The sequence below is a fragment of the Etheostoma cragini genome, unplaced genomic scaffold (genome assembly GCF_013103735.1).
Source record: "Etheostoma cragini isolate CJK2018 unplaced genomic scaffold, CSU_Ecrag_1.0 ScbMSFa_188, whole genome shotgun sequence".
In the NCBI taxonomy this organism is placed as follows: domain Eukaryota; kingdom Metazoa; phylum Chordata; class Actinopteri; order Perciformes; family Percidae; genus Etheostoma; species Etheostoma cragini.
This window is the reverse complement of record NW_023265979.1, coordinates 5,077-20,598: the sequence shown is the minus strand read 5'-3', so window position 1 is coordinate 20,598 and position 15,522 is coordinate 5,077. Positions and strand designations below refer to the sequence as shown.

Genomic DNA, 15,522 nt, shown 5'->3' with positions numbered 1-15,522 from the left:
GCCTGGGTCAGAAAGGCCATTCAAATTGGCAGAATATAAAAAGGAAAGAGGAAAGGCATATTCCAGGATCCCTTTTTTTATTTGCCTAGAAAAACACTATAAAGAAGGTTAGTGGATCTCATGATTCAATATTTTTTACATATCTTGATACTCTGCTGGAGAATAGATAATGGTTGTTTGATTTGTTTTTTTCAGTGGATTATACCTCAGACTCTGATTCTGAAATCGTCATCACAACAAGGAGCAGAGCCGAATTCACTCAAGCTGACACTTTGGTACATCAGTTACTTCTCTTTTTGAAAATGTTGATGTATTTATGTAAATATTTGTATTTATTACTTTATTAGATGTACATTGGAATTTAAGCATAAAAAATTTCCTGGTCAATATTTTTGTGGTAAAAGGCTTGTTTTGATTATTTTGCAGTACTGTTATATAGTAACACAGACAACCATGCAGGATTGATTTACGCTGTATGTGGTAATGGAACAACAATGAAAGCCATCAATAATTTTATCCCTTTCCTCTCAGGTTTTTGAACCAAAAAATCAAAGTACTCCTAAACACAAACTGAAAAATGAAAGGTAGGTGTTGCACGCTTGGACACAAAGGAACTTTCAGGCTTGCATGGGTTGAAATTATTTCTTTAGTTTTTTGCCTTGCTTTGCCTTCTGGCTCAGCTCTTTTTTCGTCACAACGCTGCGATAAACGGAATGTAATACCGCACCGGCTGCTCGGATTCTCCGACCAATCTCACGCTCCATGGTCCCCTTACTCGCGAAAGTGGTCTCACATAGACCTTTATTGAATTGGCACAGTCAACCTGAACCAATTAAACAAACGTTTTTTCTGAACTTTGTCAGGGAGTCAAATAGATGTAATGAGAGACAATGTTTTTTTATCTAATGATAATAAACTAATAGGAATTTGGGCAGCATAAGTAATGTTTACATGATTTGACTATTGTACGCTGGAAGGACACCTGCTGGTTTTAAGATGTCCACAACACCCACTCTAGCCCAGAGCACCCTGGCCACTAGAAAAGACCCACCTACTACTATGTGTTACTCAAAACTACATTATAGTCTTTCTCATGGAGCTAATCATTTTATGTTTTAATCATGTTTCAGACAAGCACCAGGACATTCAACAATTCAGCCAGGACGGGTAATAAAGGAGACTGTGGCTGCATGACATTTCTTGCTTCTAATGTTGTTGTTTCAGACATTTTAAACTCTTTTTCAGATAGTAATATCTGATGCTGAGGATCTGTACAATGCAAATGATATGCATATGGGTTAGTTGTGTACTATAGGCTACTAATGGTTGTTAATGATCATTGACCATATATATCACATGACATAAGCTTATATATTACATTATATAATGCATGTTGTTATAATTTTGCAATATGTCTTCATTCACAGCTGTTAGGGAGGATGAGTACTACATGGCAGGAAAGATGATTGCTGTGTCAGTTGTGCATGGAGGTCCAGGACCCCATTTCCTGTCAGAAGATCTCGTACATTATCTTTCAGGCCAGCCTTCATTCAAAGCACCAATTAATTTAATAACTGATGAAGAAATAGGGAAAGCTTTGCAAGAGGTCAAAATATTATAAGGGCTACAGTATGGTATGGCAGAGTTATACATAGTTCCTGCAGTGTTTGGAGACAATGTTTACTTCCTATATCACGTGCAGAATTTGTTTAATTAATTTATTAGTTTTTGATGCTGTAAAATTACACCATGCTATGTATGTCATTAAAAATAGGCAAGGAGATATAGTGCATACAGTTATTGACTGGGGTGTTTGCCTTTTCATGTCTTTCAGATTGAGATTGCTGCATCATTGGATGCTCTGCAAGAATGCATGATGAGACACAGCACAATGTTACAGACAGCAGGTTGTCTGAGACATGTGGCTACTGTAGAAGAAAAGAAAGAAATCGTGTCAGACTACCTTCAGTGGTATATTTTTGACCGCAACTCATCTGTAATTGACAGGTAAGATTCTTTTTATAAATGTTATTTAAGAATTTTTAGTTTAAAATGCCTTATTGTCTCCAATGTTTATGCAAACATGTATATCTGTTATCAATTTGTCACTGTGACAGAATTTGTACCGTAGTGTATTTCAACTAGGTGATTCCTTCTGTCTTGTGTTAAACTACAGTGCCTTCATTAAGTCTACACATCTTACAGATTCAATTAAAAATAGATATTGATTTTTTTCCTCATCAATCTTGTTAGGTTCGAGGACTTGAGTGGAAAAAATTACTCACGGACACAAGACTTGGTTTTCTTTGGCAAAGGGGAATTAAGCTGAAAAACATTCAGCTGTCTTCCAAAACTTTAATTCCCTGCTCAGCCGTTTTATTAAGTGGGTGTATACAGAAAGTTGATTTACATAATGGGTGTAGTTTATAGTTGTTTAACATAAATGTGGGCTAAAATATCATTGTTTTACATAAAAGTGGGTAAGTACATCATATTATCTGCTATACTATTGGTTAAAGAGAAACTGGGTGTGCTAAACAAGTTTTAAGGTCAACACAGTTCACTGACGTTTTAATAAAGAAACAATAGCTCCTTCACACAGTCGCAGCTGCAGATTAATCTTATCTTACCCTACTGGCCAGACCCAGGAGTGTCCGGCTCTCCTCGTCTCAGTGTTCTTCATTTCCCAAGGTTTCAAAATATTCACATGATAACTTTTAAACAATAATACTTGTACAGGTTTCATACAATAGAACTCTGTTCAGTCTCCACAGTCTCCCCGTGCAGGCTCGAATCCGGCTGACAACGAAAGGCATTCTCTAACAGACAATCGACATTTATTTGTCTTGCATTACAACAACAACTATAAATTTGGACTTGTTACGACATACAACACTACAACTTTTTAGGAATATTTCAACATACTATACTATGACTTTTTATGACTTTTTATGATTCTTTTGACAACTATACTATGAATATTTGTAAATATTTTGACATACTACAGTATGACTTTTCGACATACTAGACTATTACTTTTTATGACATTTTATGAATATTTTGTTATTTGTTTGTTATTTTGTTACTATGACTTTTAATGACTTTTTATGAATTTTTAAGATAGTATACTATGACTTATGAATTTTTCAACTTACTATACTAATACTTTTATAAATATTTTGACATACTATACTATGACTTTTTATGAATTTTTCGACATACTAGACTATTACTTTTTATGACATTTTATGAATATTTTGTTATTCTAAACTATGACTTTTATGAATTTTTGACATACTATACTATGATTGTTCATGAATTTTTGACATACTATGCTATGACTTTTTATGAATTTTTGACATACTATGCTAAGACTTTTTTTGAAAACGGGAAATAGCTCAATTGGTGGAGCGCTTCCCTAGCATGCGAGAGGTAGTGCAATCAATGCCCTCATTCTCCAGAGGACTTTAGACTCTTCTTGTTTTACAACAACAACTATAAATCTGGACTTGTTACGACATAATATGCTACGACTTTTTAGTAACAAAAATGAATATTTTGTCATACTATACTATGACTTTTATGAATTTTTCGACATACTATACTATGACTTTTTTCAACATACTATTACTTAAAAAAAAAAAAAAGGGGAATTAGCTCAAATGGTAGAGCGCTTCCTTAGCATGCGATAGGCAGCGGGATCAATGCCCGCATTCTCCGGAGGACTTTAGATTCTTCTTGTTTTACAACAAGAACTATAAATTTGGACTTTTTACGACATACTACACTATGACTTTTTAGGAATATTTAGACATACTATACTATGACTTTTTATGACATTTTAAGAATATTTTGTCATAATATTCTATGACTTTTATGAATATTTGACACAATATACTAAGACTTTTTTTAAAATTTTTGACATACTATACTATGACTTTTTATAAATTTTTATGAATATTTTGACATACTATACTATGACTTTTTATGACATTTTATGAATATTTTGTCATACTATATTATGACTTTTATGAATAGTTTGACATCTATACTATGACTATTTTTGAATAGGAATTAGGAAATAGGAATAGGAATAGGATAGGGAATTAGCTCAAATGGTAGAGCGCTTGCTTAGCATGCGAGAGGTAGCGGGATCAATGCCCGCATTCTCCAGAGGACTTTAGATTCTTCTTGCTCTACAACAAGAACTATAAATTTACATACTTTTAAGAAAGTGACTATGACTTTTTATGTTTTGGTCAACATACAAAAATGTTGTATGATTTTTTATGAAATTTTTCGACATACTATACTATGACATTTATGACATTTTATGACATTTTGTCATACTATACTATGACTTTTTTTGACATTTCATGATTTTTTGTCATACTATACTATGAATTTTATGACATTTTATGATTTTTGTCATATTATACTATGACTTATGAATATTTCGACATACTATGACTTTTTACGACTTTTTAAGAATTCTTTGACATAGTATACTATGACTTTTTATACATTTTTCATCATACTAAACTATGACTTTTATGAATTTTTGACATACTATACTATACATTTTAATGAATTTTAATGAATATTCAACATACCATGCTATGGCTTTTTATGAATTTTTGACATACTATACTACGACTTTTTTTGAAAAGGGGAAATAGCTCAAATGGTAGAGCGCTTGCCTAGCATGCGCGAGGTAGCGCAATCAATGCCCGCATTCTCCAGAGGACATTAGATTCTTCTTGTTTTACAACAAGAACTATAAATCTGGACTTGTTACGACATACTATGCTACGACTTTTTAGTAACAACAATAAATATTTTGTCATACTATACTATGACTTTTATGAATTTTTCGACATACTATACTATGACTTTTTATGACTTTTAAGGAATATTTAGACATAATATACAATGACGCTTTATGACATTTTATGAATATTTTGTCATACTATACTATGACTTTTATGAATAGTTGACACAATATACTAAGACTTTTTTATTTTTGACATACTATACTATGACGTTTTATTAATTTTTATGAATATTTTGACATACTATACTATGACTTTTTATTCATTTTTATGAATATTTAGACATACTATACTATGACTTTTTATGACATTTTATGAATATTTTGTCATACTATACTATGACTTTTATGAATATTTCGACATCTGTACTATGAATTTGTTCGACATACTATACTTTGACTTTTTTTAAAAAGGGGTATTAGCTCAAATGGTAGAGCGCTTGCTTAGCATGCGAGAGGTAGCGGGATCAATGCTCGCATTCTACAGAGGAACTAAGATTCTTCTTGCTTTACAACAAGAACTATAAATTTGGACTTGTTACGAAATACTACACTACAACTTATTAGGAATATTTCGACATACTTTTAAGAAAGTGACTATGACTTTTTATGTTTTTGTCGACATACTATCCTATGACTTTTTATGACATTTCATGAATTTTTGTCATACTACACCATGACTTTTTATGAATTTTTTGACATACTCTACTATGAATTTTGATGACGTTTTATGATTTTTTGTCATACTATACTATGACTTATGAATATTTTGACATACTATGACTTTTTACGACTTTTTAAGAATTCTTTGACATAGTATACTATGACTTTTTATACATTTTCATTATACTATACTATGACTTTTATGAATTTTTCGACATACTATACTATGACTTTTATGAATTTTTTGACATACTATACTATGACTTTTTATGACATTTTATGAATATTTTGTCATACTATACTATGACTTTTATGAATAGTTGACACAATATACTAAGACTTTTTTTTTTTTTTTGACATACTATACTATGACTTTTTATTCATTTTTATGAATATTTAGACATACTATACTATGACTTTTTATGACATTTTATGAATATTTTGTCATACTATACTATGACTTTTATGAATATTTCGACATCTGTACTATGAATTTGTTCGACATACTATACTTTGACTTTTTTAAAAAAGGGGTATTAGCTCAAATGGTAGAGCGCTTGCTTAGCATGCGAGAGGTAGCGTTATCAATGCCCGCATTCTACAGAGGAACTAAGATTCTTCTTGCTTTACAACAAGAACTATAAATTTGGACTTGTTACGAAATACTACACTACCACTTATTAGGAATATTTCGACATACTTTTAAGAAAGTGACTATGACTTTTTATGTTTTTGTCGACATACTATCCTATGACTTTTTATGACATTTCATGAATTTTTGTCATACTACACCATGACTTTTTATGAATTTTTTGACATACTCTACTATGAATTTTTATGACGTTTTATGACTTTTATGATTTTTTCTGAAATACTATACTGTGACTTTTAATAGTCTTTTAAAAGTTTTGACTTACTATACTAGGACTGTTTATTTATTTTTTTGACTTTTTAAGAATTTTTGACAGAGTATATTAGGACTTCTTAATGAATTTTTGGTTCCCCTCTTGAAAAAGGCGGACCAGAGGATGTTGTTCGGCTTTTCACAAGTTTAGACAGCTATCTACGCCGCCGGACGTTAGCACAACAGCGTTAGCCTGGCCTGCTATGTAAATATTACGACTGCCTTTGGTGTTGCCTATTTATGCATCCATGTTGTCAACATCATACATGTGGCATTAGTGCACCTTTTGTATCATAATTGGATTGAATGAAATAGAAAGCTTCGCTCCTACGAGACGGGTGGGTTTTTGTTACGTTACACACAAAGCTAACTGGCTATAGTTAGCCTTTACGCATGCTAGCGGATATAGCGGTTAGCTAACGTCGCGTAGCTAGCCATCAACTCTGGCAGTAGAGTTTCGATAAGCTAACCACGAGAGCGTTGTTTCCCACAATAAACCTGCAGTGATGTTTGAAATGGAGACACGCATATCGTTTCTTTTCCCGGAGATCCTGGATATTATTTTCATTTATGACATTACGTCAAATGAAGAGTAGCCCGAGTGTGCGTGGCCTAGTCGTTGTGGAAGCTGAGCTACATCTGCGGCGAGCAGTCTGCAGACCAGGGGAATAAAGTTCAGATCCTCGGTCTAAGATTTGATTAATCGAAAGCCTGGACTGGTGTGGATTTTTTAACCTCCCAGCCAACGGACTCGGACTTAGCCTTAAAGCCTTAAAAAAAACTTTTGAAGGATACAACGGTGTACAAATATGTGTACTGTTGAGTATACTGTGAAAATGTTTTATGGAGTTCTCAGCTAATTGTAATCCGTAAAATATTGAATTTGCTCCAACCTGCTCCTTCCTTTAAAACTTCCACAAGGATTTATTTTAAAATTATGCGCTTTGTTCTCAAATGAATAGAACATATGTTAAATTTCACTCTGTTCATTGTTTTTTAACCAAACTTTAATGTTTTCTGAAAAGACATGTCTTTCCTATTAACCAACGTCCTAATAACAATATAATTCAATATTTTTTAGGGAAGGCATAAAGCACCCATAGGGGTACACTGTAATACTGGTCACTTCTTTCCTACACTACATCTGGAGTAAACATATATTGTCATTGAGTTGTTCAGATGTGCAGTACTAGTACTAGTACTGTAGCAGTGGTAACAGTAGTGGATTGGTGTTTGTATCATTTCTAACACTGCTATTATGAGGTATCAACATATCTCATTCTGTGTTCTTTAGGATTATATGATATCAAGGGGAGTGGCTATAATGGCCCATAATGATCTCTTGATACTGTCATAAGACGTTTTTATAGCCTGTCTGTACGCAGTGAACTTGTTGTCTAGGGATAAGGAGCCTTTCATATGACTCAGTATAAAAAGAATGATAAAGTAAGTATAAACAATTAAAATACTGGTACGCGCTGGTTGGGGAGGACCATGATCCTGTCTGAAATGTCACAAACGGATTTAGGCATCGTCAGATCTGCTGATCGCGGGGAGAGCTGCTCAACTGGCGGCTCTACAGCACAAGCTCTCCGCCAAAGCTTCGCCACCACCCACACAAGCACCAGCCAAACACAGCGACACATTTTCACCGGAGGAAGATGTAAATGCTTAGAAATAACATTAGTGGGGATGCCTTCTATCCCTATATCTAGATACGTTTACCAGTACTTATCTGAACTAACGACATGATCCCTGTCACTAGATAGAAAGAAAACGTTGACGTTCACTCGGTGCTATTCACTTACAGTAAAAAGTAAAGTCAATGTATGCACTGCTGCATTACTAAATGAAAGACATAAATGAAGAAGACTTCCCCAAAATCTTGACAATTCCTCATTTGCCCTTTCATATCTGGCAGGTTCGTAATTATATGGCTGTTGGCCTTTCCACTACTCCCTCATTCCAGTCAGTCGCTGTAGTTATAGTGCCAGGCTTAGACTTCGCTCCCCAGTGTGACGTGCTTTTTGTACCCAATTATCAACAGTGGTGGTTAACCTGCAACATGGGCTTTAAAGATCTAAATGGATTTTCTCACCTCAGAGTTATCTGGAGCACGTAACGATTAGCTTCTGTCCCTCTGAACCCTGAGTGACAATCACTCTGCAGTGAATGAGATGCAGTTCCCCCCTCAGTCTAGCCAAGACTATACTTTCAGGGATCATGTCTAGAGTTTCTGACTTGAGGAATGTGTTTGGTCTCGCTGACCATGATGATGAATCGTGATATTCTTTTCTGAGCGTGAAGCTGACAGAGAGTAATGATTCCCTTCATATGCTCTCTGTCATTGATGATTGTTCTTTGCTTCTTCATGGAGTATTGTGAAAGGTAATATGATCAAAGATATAATAGCAGACCATTTACAAACCAATTCCTCATAGTGGTCCAGTGCTTCACCAAATTTTCATTTGCCCTTCACTATCAGCACCTGGTTTCTTGACTTTGTAATGCCTTATGTCTACTGTAAAGATGTAAATTGAGTTTGAGTTGAGCCATAATTCATTTTTTTATACCTTTGTTTTTCCTACTGTGACATGTCAAAATGTCAAAAAATGCATTGTTTGTAAGCCCATCTCTACACAACCATGTTCCATTCCCACAGGTGGTGTCACACGTGCTAGTTGTCCCTTAGATTCCCAGTTTATTTTTGTAATTTAATGGTGTTTTCTGTATTTAAAAAATCTGTAAACTTAACAGGAAAATGTATGTAAAGTACAGATTCTTCGTCGAGTGTGTGAAGTCTGGACCATTCCCTGACCGGGAATTGAACCCGGGCCGCGGCGGTGAGAGCGCCGAATCCTAGCCACTAGACCATCAGGGAGTCACATCCATCAAATTTATCTTTGTAGAAGTGAGTTTCCTTTTCACTCACTGGAATGACTCATATTGTTTTAGGCAAGGAATGGCGCCATGCTAGAGCTTCAGAAGGCAGAATGTGACAGATTACACATCTGTCACATAGTCAGTTTGTATTCTTAAATGCCAAGTCTCTTGCTGTTCCTTGACTAGTTGGCCACCCCTGCTTTGCATTGCTCCAGGTAAGCAGAAAGCAATCTGTTATGCACCTTTGCATTGCAATAAATGTCAAAATTTGGACCTGAATCCAAAACATTACTCAACATTCACATACATTGTTTTTCAGGGTAAAAAATCAGGGGTCAGGGGTTTAGTTACTGTTTGAAAAAATGAAAATAATTGTTATTGAGACAGAGGCAGATGAAGTGTTTATGACCCATCGATGATGACAAAAGGATACATCAGCTGTCGGGGGTTTGATTTAAAGGAAATGGTGCTCTTTAAAAGGGTTGGGGTTCTAGCGTTAAACTAATGAAGAAGACTTTGACAAATCTAAATCAACCAGAACCAAGTCCAGGAACTTACTCTTTCAAATGTTACACCTGTATCTGTCAAGTCCTGACCATTCCCTGACCGGGAATTAAATCCATTATATTACAGAATTATATACACTACAACAGTGGCTGTTATATACATACAAAGCAAACAGTTTTACAGGTTTCTCGAACAAAACTCACAATTTCTAGCACTGGTTTAATGACGTGGTCCAAATTCAGCTTCTTAAACACCTGATGCTCTTGATGGATGACGCAGTAAAATGTCAAAAAATCCGGTAAACGGTCGTCAGCTTTACACAGCCCAACAAGCCCATTTGCAGCTCCTAACATAGCTGGTGCACCGTCTGTGGCTACTGCTGTCAGTTCTGACAACTGCAAATTTGCCTTCTCAGCAACAGTAATGAGTGTCTCTTTCAGGTCGATGCCACGGGTCCTGTCTTTTAACGGCAAAATGTCAAGCAGCTCTTCCTTAATTGTGCAGTCTTCTGACACATCCCATACAAATGTTGCCAACTGAGGTTTATCTTGAATGTCACAACTCTCATCCAAAGCAATGCTGAAATACATGCATTTCTCAGGGTCCTATAATGTTACAGACCGACGCAAAACCTTTTTTTTTTTTTTTTTTACCCCAGCCACGCAGTAAGGCAAGGCAAGGCAAGAGCCTCACAGGAGCAGGCAAAGAGATTGTACTGGGGGGTAAAGTTGGACATGACAAACAAGGGATTTAGTCGCTAAAGAACGATACGAGCTAGCCAGGAGTCAAACCTAGAATCTTCTGATCCGTAGTCAGACGCGTTATCCATTGCGCCACTAGCCCTACGTTCAGTGTTAGCAATAGCTACGTTCTCACACAATTGTATGCAAACAGTTGTGATCTTTGTTGGCAAGGGTGTAGAAGGCCAGTTAAACGTTTGTTACAGTCCAACATTTGGGGACTCTTGCAGGACTTCTAGGCTAAGCTGTCCAGTTTCTATCAATGTACAGTAAAGCAGAAGATGTGGTAATTCAAAGAAACAACAGAAAAGTAGCTTCTCACAGGTGCCGTGACCCAGATTCCTACCGAGGTTGCTGAAGCCACCGCAACGCAGAGTACCAAGCACTATAAGATCACTACCATTTGGTATTAAAATCGCCACGTTGTTGTGATAGCATAGTTGGAAATCAGATCCACAATTATGCTGCTATTTTCTAGGTTCCCCTAATTGATGAGTAACAACTGACAATTCCAGGGATAGTTTATCTAGTACTGCTGATTCTAAAGTAACAAGAGAGAAAGCTTGATGATAGCTGTGGTTGAGTTAAATTGAAGGATTTAGAGCACAAATGTTTACACCTGAATACGTCAAGTGCTGACCTTTCCCTGACCGGGAATTGAACCCGGGCCGCGGCGGTGAGAGCGCCGAATCCTAGCCACTAGACCATCAGGGAGTCACAACTATCCAGTTTAGCTTTGTAAATGTGAGTTTCCTTTTCACTCACTGGAATGACTCATGTTGAATGACATGATAGATTACACATCTGTCACATAGTTAGTTTGTATTCTTAAATACCAAGTCTCTTGCTGTTGCTTGACTAGTTGGCCACCCCTGCTTTTCATTACTCCAGGTAAGTAGAAAGCAATCTGTTATGCACCTTTGCATTGCACTTAAATGTCAAAATGTGGACCTGAATCTAACAATAACATTACTTGATACGCGCATACACTCACCTATAGGATTATTAGGAACACCATAATAATACTGTGTTTGACCCCCTTTCGCCTTCAGAACTGCCTTAATTCTACATGGCACTGATTCAACAAGGTGCTGAAAGCATTCTTTAGAAATGTTGGCCCATGTTGATAGGATAGCATCTTGCAGTTGATGGAGATTTGTGGGATGCAAATCCGTGGCACGAAGCTTTTGTTCCCACATCCCAAAGATGCTCTATTGGGTTGAGTTCTGGTAACTGGGGTGGCCATTTTAGTACAGTGAATTCATTGTCATGTTCAAGAAACCAATTTGAAATGATTCAAGCTTTGTGACATTGTGCATTATCCTGCTGGAAGTAGCCATCAGAGGATGGGTACATGGTGGCCATAAAGGGATGGACATGGTCAGAAACAATGCTCAGGTAGGCCATGGCATTTAAACAATACCCAATTGGCACTAAGGGGCCTAAAGTGTTCCAAGAAAACATCCCCCACACCATTACACCACCACCACCAGCCTGCACAGTGGTAAGAAGGCATGATGGATCCATGTTCTCATTCTGTTTACGCCAAATTCTGACTCTACCATCTGAATGTCTCAACAGAAAGACCAGGCAACATTCTTTTCCAGTCTTCAACTGTCCAGTTTTGGTGAGCTCTTGCAAATTGTAGCCTCTTTTTCCTATTTGTAGAGGAGATGAGTGGTACCCGGTGGGGTCTTCTGCGGTTGTAGCCCATCCGCCTCAAGGTTGTGCGTGTTGTGGCTTCACAAATGCTTTGCTGCATACCTCGGTTGTAACGAGTGGTTATTTCCGTCAAAGTTGCACTTCTATCAGCTTGAATCAGCCGGCCCATTCTCCTCTGACCTCTGGCATCAACAAGGCATTTACGCCCACAGGACTGCCGCATACTGGAAGTTTTTTCACTTTTCACACCATTCTTTGTAAACCCTGGAAATGGTTGTGCGTGAAAATCCCAGTAACTGAGAAGATTATGAAATACTCAGACTGGCCTGTCTGGCATCAACAACCATGCCACGCTCAAAATTGCTTAAATCACCTTTCTTTCCCATTCTGACATTCAGTTTGGAGTTCAGGAGACGGTCTGGACCAGGACCACACCCCAAAATGCATTGAAGTAACTGCCATGTGATTGGTTGATTAGATAATTGCATTAATGAGAAATTGAACAGGTGTTCCTAATAATCCTTTAGGTGAGTGTATATTGACTACATAGAAGCAGGGTGAATAAACCATTGCATATCACAGTATGTTTAATTTTTATTCTAAATCCAGGCTCAAATGACAGGGGTACATCTTCTTATGATCAAAGGTACTTTCAACTGTAAAAAGCAGTCATATTTTCCATTGTACGGACCTGTTTGATTTCATGTATAGGGTGGCTAGGCTTTATCCGATTAATAGTGATCATGTTTCTTGCAATCATTAATAAAATATGTCACAGCACGTTTTCAGGTGTTTTCTCCAGTAAGAAAAGGGTCCAGAGGGATATGTTGGCCATTAATGTCTTTCCAGTGTGTCTGTATCACGGAGCAGTCCCAGAATATGTGGGTGTGGGACGCCCGGGTAGCTCAGTTGGTGAAGAGGGCATTTGCTGCATGTCATTCCCTCTCTCTCTTCCCTTACATGTCTTCAGCGATATACCTATATAAACAACAGGAGTTGGTGGAGATTGAGGGATATGAACTGTCACTCATCAATAGGAAACAATCAAAGGGTGGGGGGGTTGCATTATCTATTGACCAAAGATATCAATGTCAAATAGTTAATAAAAGGTCTTTTGTTTTAGATTATTGATGATTATTTACATGGAGTCTGGCTGTTTTGGTGATGGTGATGTCGGGGCTGTTTCATCTTAAACTAAAAGGATCTTACTCTCTAACTAAAAGGTCTATCTCTGTAGGGATCCATCCCATAATGTTGTCACACACTTAGAATAATAATCTGAGTCTTTCAGCACTTTTAGTGGATGGAAACGTTCTCTTATCAAGGAGTTTAATCACAGAAATGGCAGGAAGGATAAATCCTTTTTTTATTTTTTTATTTAATTGCTCCACATTGCTCCACATTTAAAACAAATCAATAATTGATGTTATTCTACAAGTCAGATGAATAAATCAGCTGTTTGCTTTCCATTTTCTGATTTTGTAAAACATCATCAGTGTCTTTACTTTCAGTCTGAAGAGACCTCAACAGATTTAAAACCCCATTCAGTCACAGAAAATATGAAATGACAGACAGAGATTATTAAATGAAATTCCACAAAGTAGGAAAACATGTTAAACTACAAAACAATAACTTGAGAGCGTACAATTAAAACTGATTAGTCTGACGACTATGAAGAGAAGAATTGAAGAGAAGGAGTGCCATGTCTGCGGCTATTCACCCTCCCTCGCCGATCTAGACGAACGCTGCGACTCCTCGCTCCCTAATTATAAGCTTAATCGAAGACGAGAGTTTTAAGTTTACTCCTAAATGTGATGATGTAATGATGAGAGGACTGTTTGGACCAATTTAGACAAATATTGAATTTGGACTTATTAAACTCACAATGCTCAAAAGTTATAGTTTTTGCCAACTTTTGGGAGTTTTGAAATATATAAGGGTGACAAAAATGTAGTCCTAAAATGAAAATTACATTGACTTCCTGTCAGCCCAAAAGCATGTGTATGTTTCTAGAGATGAGAAGAAAGTTTTTACAAAATAAAACCAAAATAAAAAAAGTTTCAAACATGTCCACGTTTTCCAACCAAAACATCTTTATCGGTCTTAGCGTTTTCGCCCTTGGACCTTCTCCTTCCCACTGGGGGTACATTGTGGTTAGGGTTGGGTACCAAAACCTGTTGCTAGTACGGCACCGGTGCCTTAACACCCGGAATTTATCGGACTGAATAGTAACGGGGGTTTTGGTGCTACTGAAACACCAGCGCTGCCTTTTTCCATCTAAGGGTTGTGTTTGTCATTAGCAGCAATTTACTGGAGAAATATGTTATTACATTTAGTTTTACATTTAATTTGGACCATATAGCAATAAACAAGCCGTTCTTAAATGTTGCTGACTGTCTTTTTGGGCTCCTTTTTTTTTTTATATATACATTTAAAAATACATATTTTTAAAAGGATGGGTTCAGGCACCAGCTCTGGTGCCTAAATGGTAAAGGCTTCTGAGGAAAGGTAGAAAACAGTCCATCTGATCCACAATAACATACATGTTGCTCAGGAGATAAAGTTACTGCTGGTCAGCCTTCAATGTGGAGAGAAGATCAGAAAATAACAACACAGCTATCAGGGCATGATGAGAGGAAACGGCTTGGCTCTGAAACATGTTCACAACGAGGCAGTATGAATGCGCTGGTGACTTTTAAGGTTACCACTCTGAGAAAAGGTTTTCCCACATTGTTCACACCAGTGCGGCTTCTCTCCAGTGTGAATGAGCTGGTGTCTTTTAAGGGTACCACTATTAGTAAACGTTTTCCCACATTGTTCACAGCTGTACGGCTTTTCTCCAGTGTGAATTCGCTGGTGGGTTTTAAGGCTACCACTATGAGAAAAGGTTTCCCCACATTGTTCACACCAGTACGGCTTCTCTCCAGTGTGAATGTGCTGGTGATTTTTAAAGTGACTACAATGAAAAAACGTTTTTCCACATTGTTCACAGCTGTACGGCTTCTCTCCATTGTGACTGCGCTGGTGAGCTTTAAGGTCACCACTATGAGAAAACGTTTTCCCACATTGTTCACAGCTGTAAGGTTTCTCACCAGTGTGAATGCGTTGATGTCTTTTCAGGGCACTCTGTTGTGTGAAAGCTGTCCCACATTGATCACAGCTGTAAGGCTTCTCTCCAGTGTGAACTCTCTGATGAATCTTTAAATATGCTGATGTTGTGAAGGATTTGTCACAAAGCTGACAGCGGTGACGTTTGACTCCTCTTCCTCTCCGTTTCTATCAACAGAAAGAAAAACCAAGCTGTAAAGTGTCTCGAGAGAAGGTTCTCATAC

The 15,522-nt window shown here is 37.0% G+C and overlaps 1 protein-coding gene, 2 long non-coding RNA genes, 3 other non-coding genes and 1 pseudogene across 13 annotated transcripts in view; 3 read left to right on the top strand and 4 right to left on the bottom strand.

Annotated features, from left to right (window-relative positions):
* Positions 1–1,272, top strand: LOC117940179. The gene is made up of 5 exons (XR_004655718.1): positions 1–107; positions 196–275; positions 532–584; positions 1,131–1,167; positions 1,246–1,272. It is a non-coding gene; the product is annotated as an uncharacterized LOC117940179 (long non-coding RNA).
* Positions 1–4,190, top strand: part of LOC117940180 — an 8,270-nt gene extending 4,080 nt beyond the window's left edge. Inside the window, exon 3 of the long non-coding RNA XR_004655719.1 lies at positions 4,098–4,190. This is a non-coding gene — a long non-coding RNA (uncharacterized LOC117940180). The remainder of the gene's footprint in view (positions 1–4,097) is intronic.
* A 4,410-nt stretch (positions 4,191–8,600) lies between these two features.
* Positions 8,601–8,805, top strand: LOC117940182 (annotated as a pseudogene).
* A 402-nt stretch (positions 8,806–9,207) lies between these two features.
* trnae-cuc lies at positions 9,208–9,279 on the bottom strand. Its single transcript has one exon. It is a non-coding gene; the product is annotated as a tRNA-Glu (tRNA).
* A 1,279-nt stretch (positions 9,280–10,558) lies between these two features.
* trnar-acg lies at positions 10,559–10,631 on the bottom strand. Its single transcript has one exon. It is a non-coding gene; the product is annotated as a tRNA-Arg (tRNA).
* Positions 10,632–11,170: 539 nt separating this feature from the next.
* Positions 11,171–11,242, bottom strand: trnae-cuc. Its single transcript has one exon. It is a non-coding gene; the product is annotated as a tRNA-Glu (tRNA).
* Positions 11,243–14,526: 3,284 nt separating this feature from the next.
* Positions 14,527–15,522, bottom strand: part of LOC117940181 (zinc finger protein 239-like) — a 4,321-nt gene continuing 3,325 nt past the window's right edge. For all 8 annotated transcript variants that reach the window (XM_034865541.1, XM_034865545.1, XM_034865547.1 and 5 more), the window contains one exon: positions 14,527–15,466. In XM_034865541.1, coding sequence (XP_034721432.1) covers positions 14,852–15,466 — 615 coding nt within the window. In that variant the 3' untranslated portion in view covers positions 14,527–14,851. The remainder of the gene's footprint in view (positions 15,467–15,522) is intronic.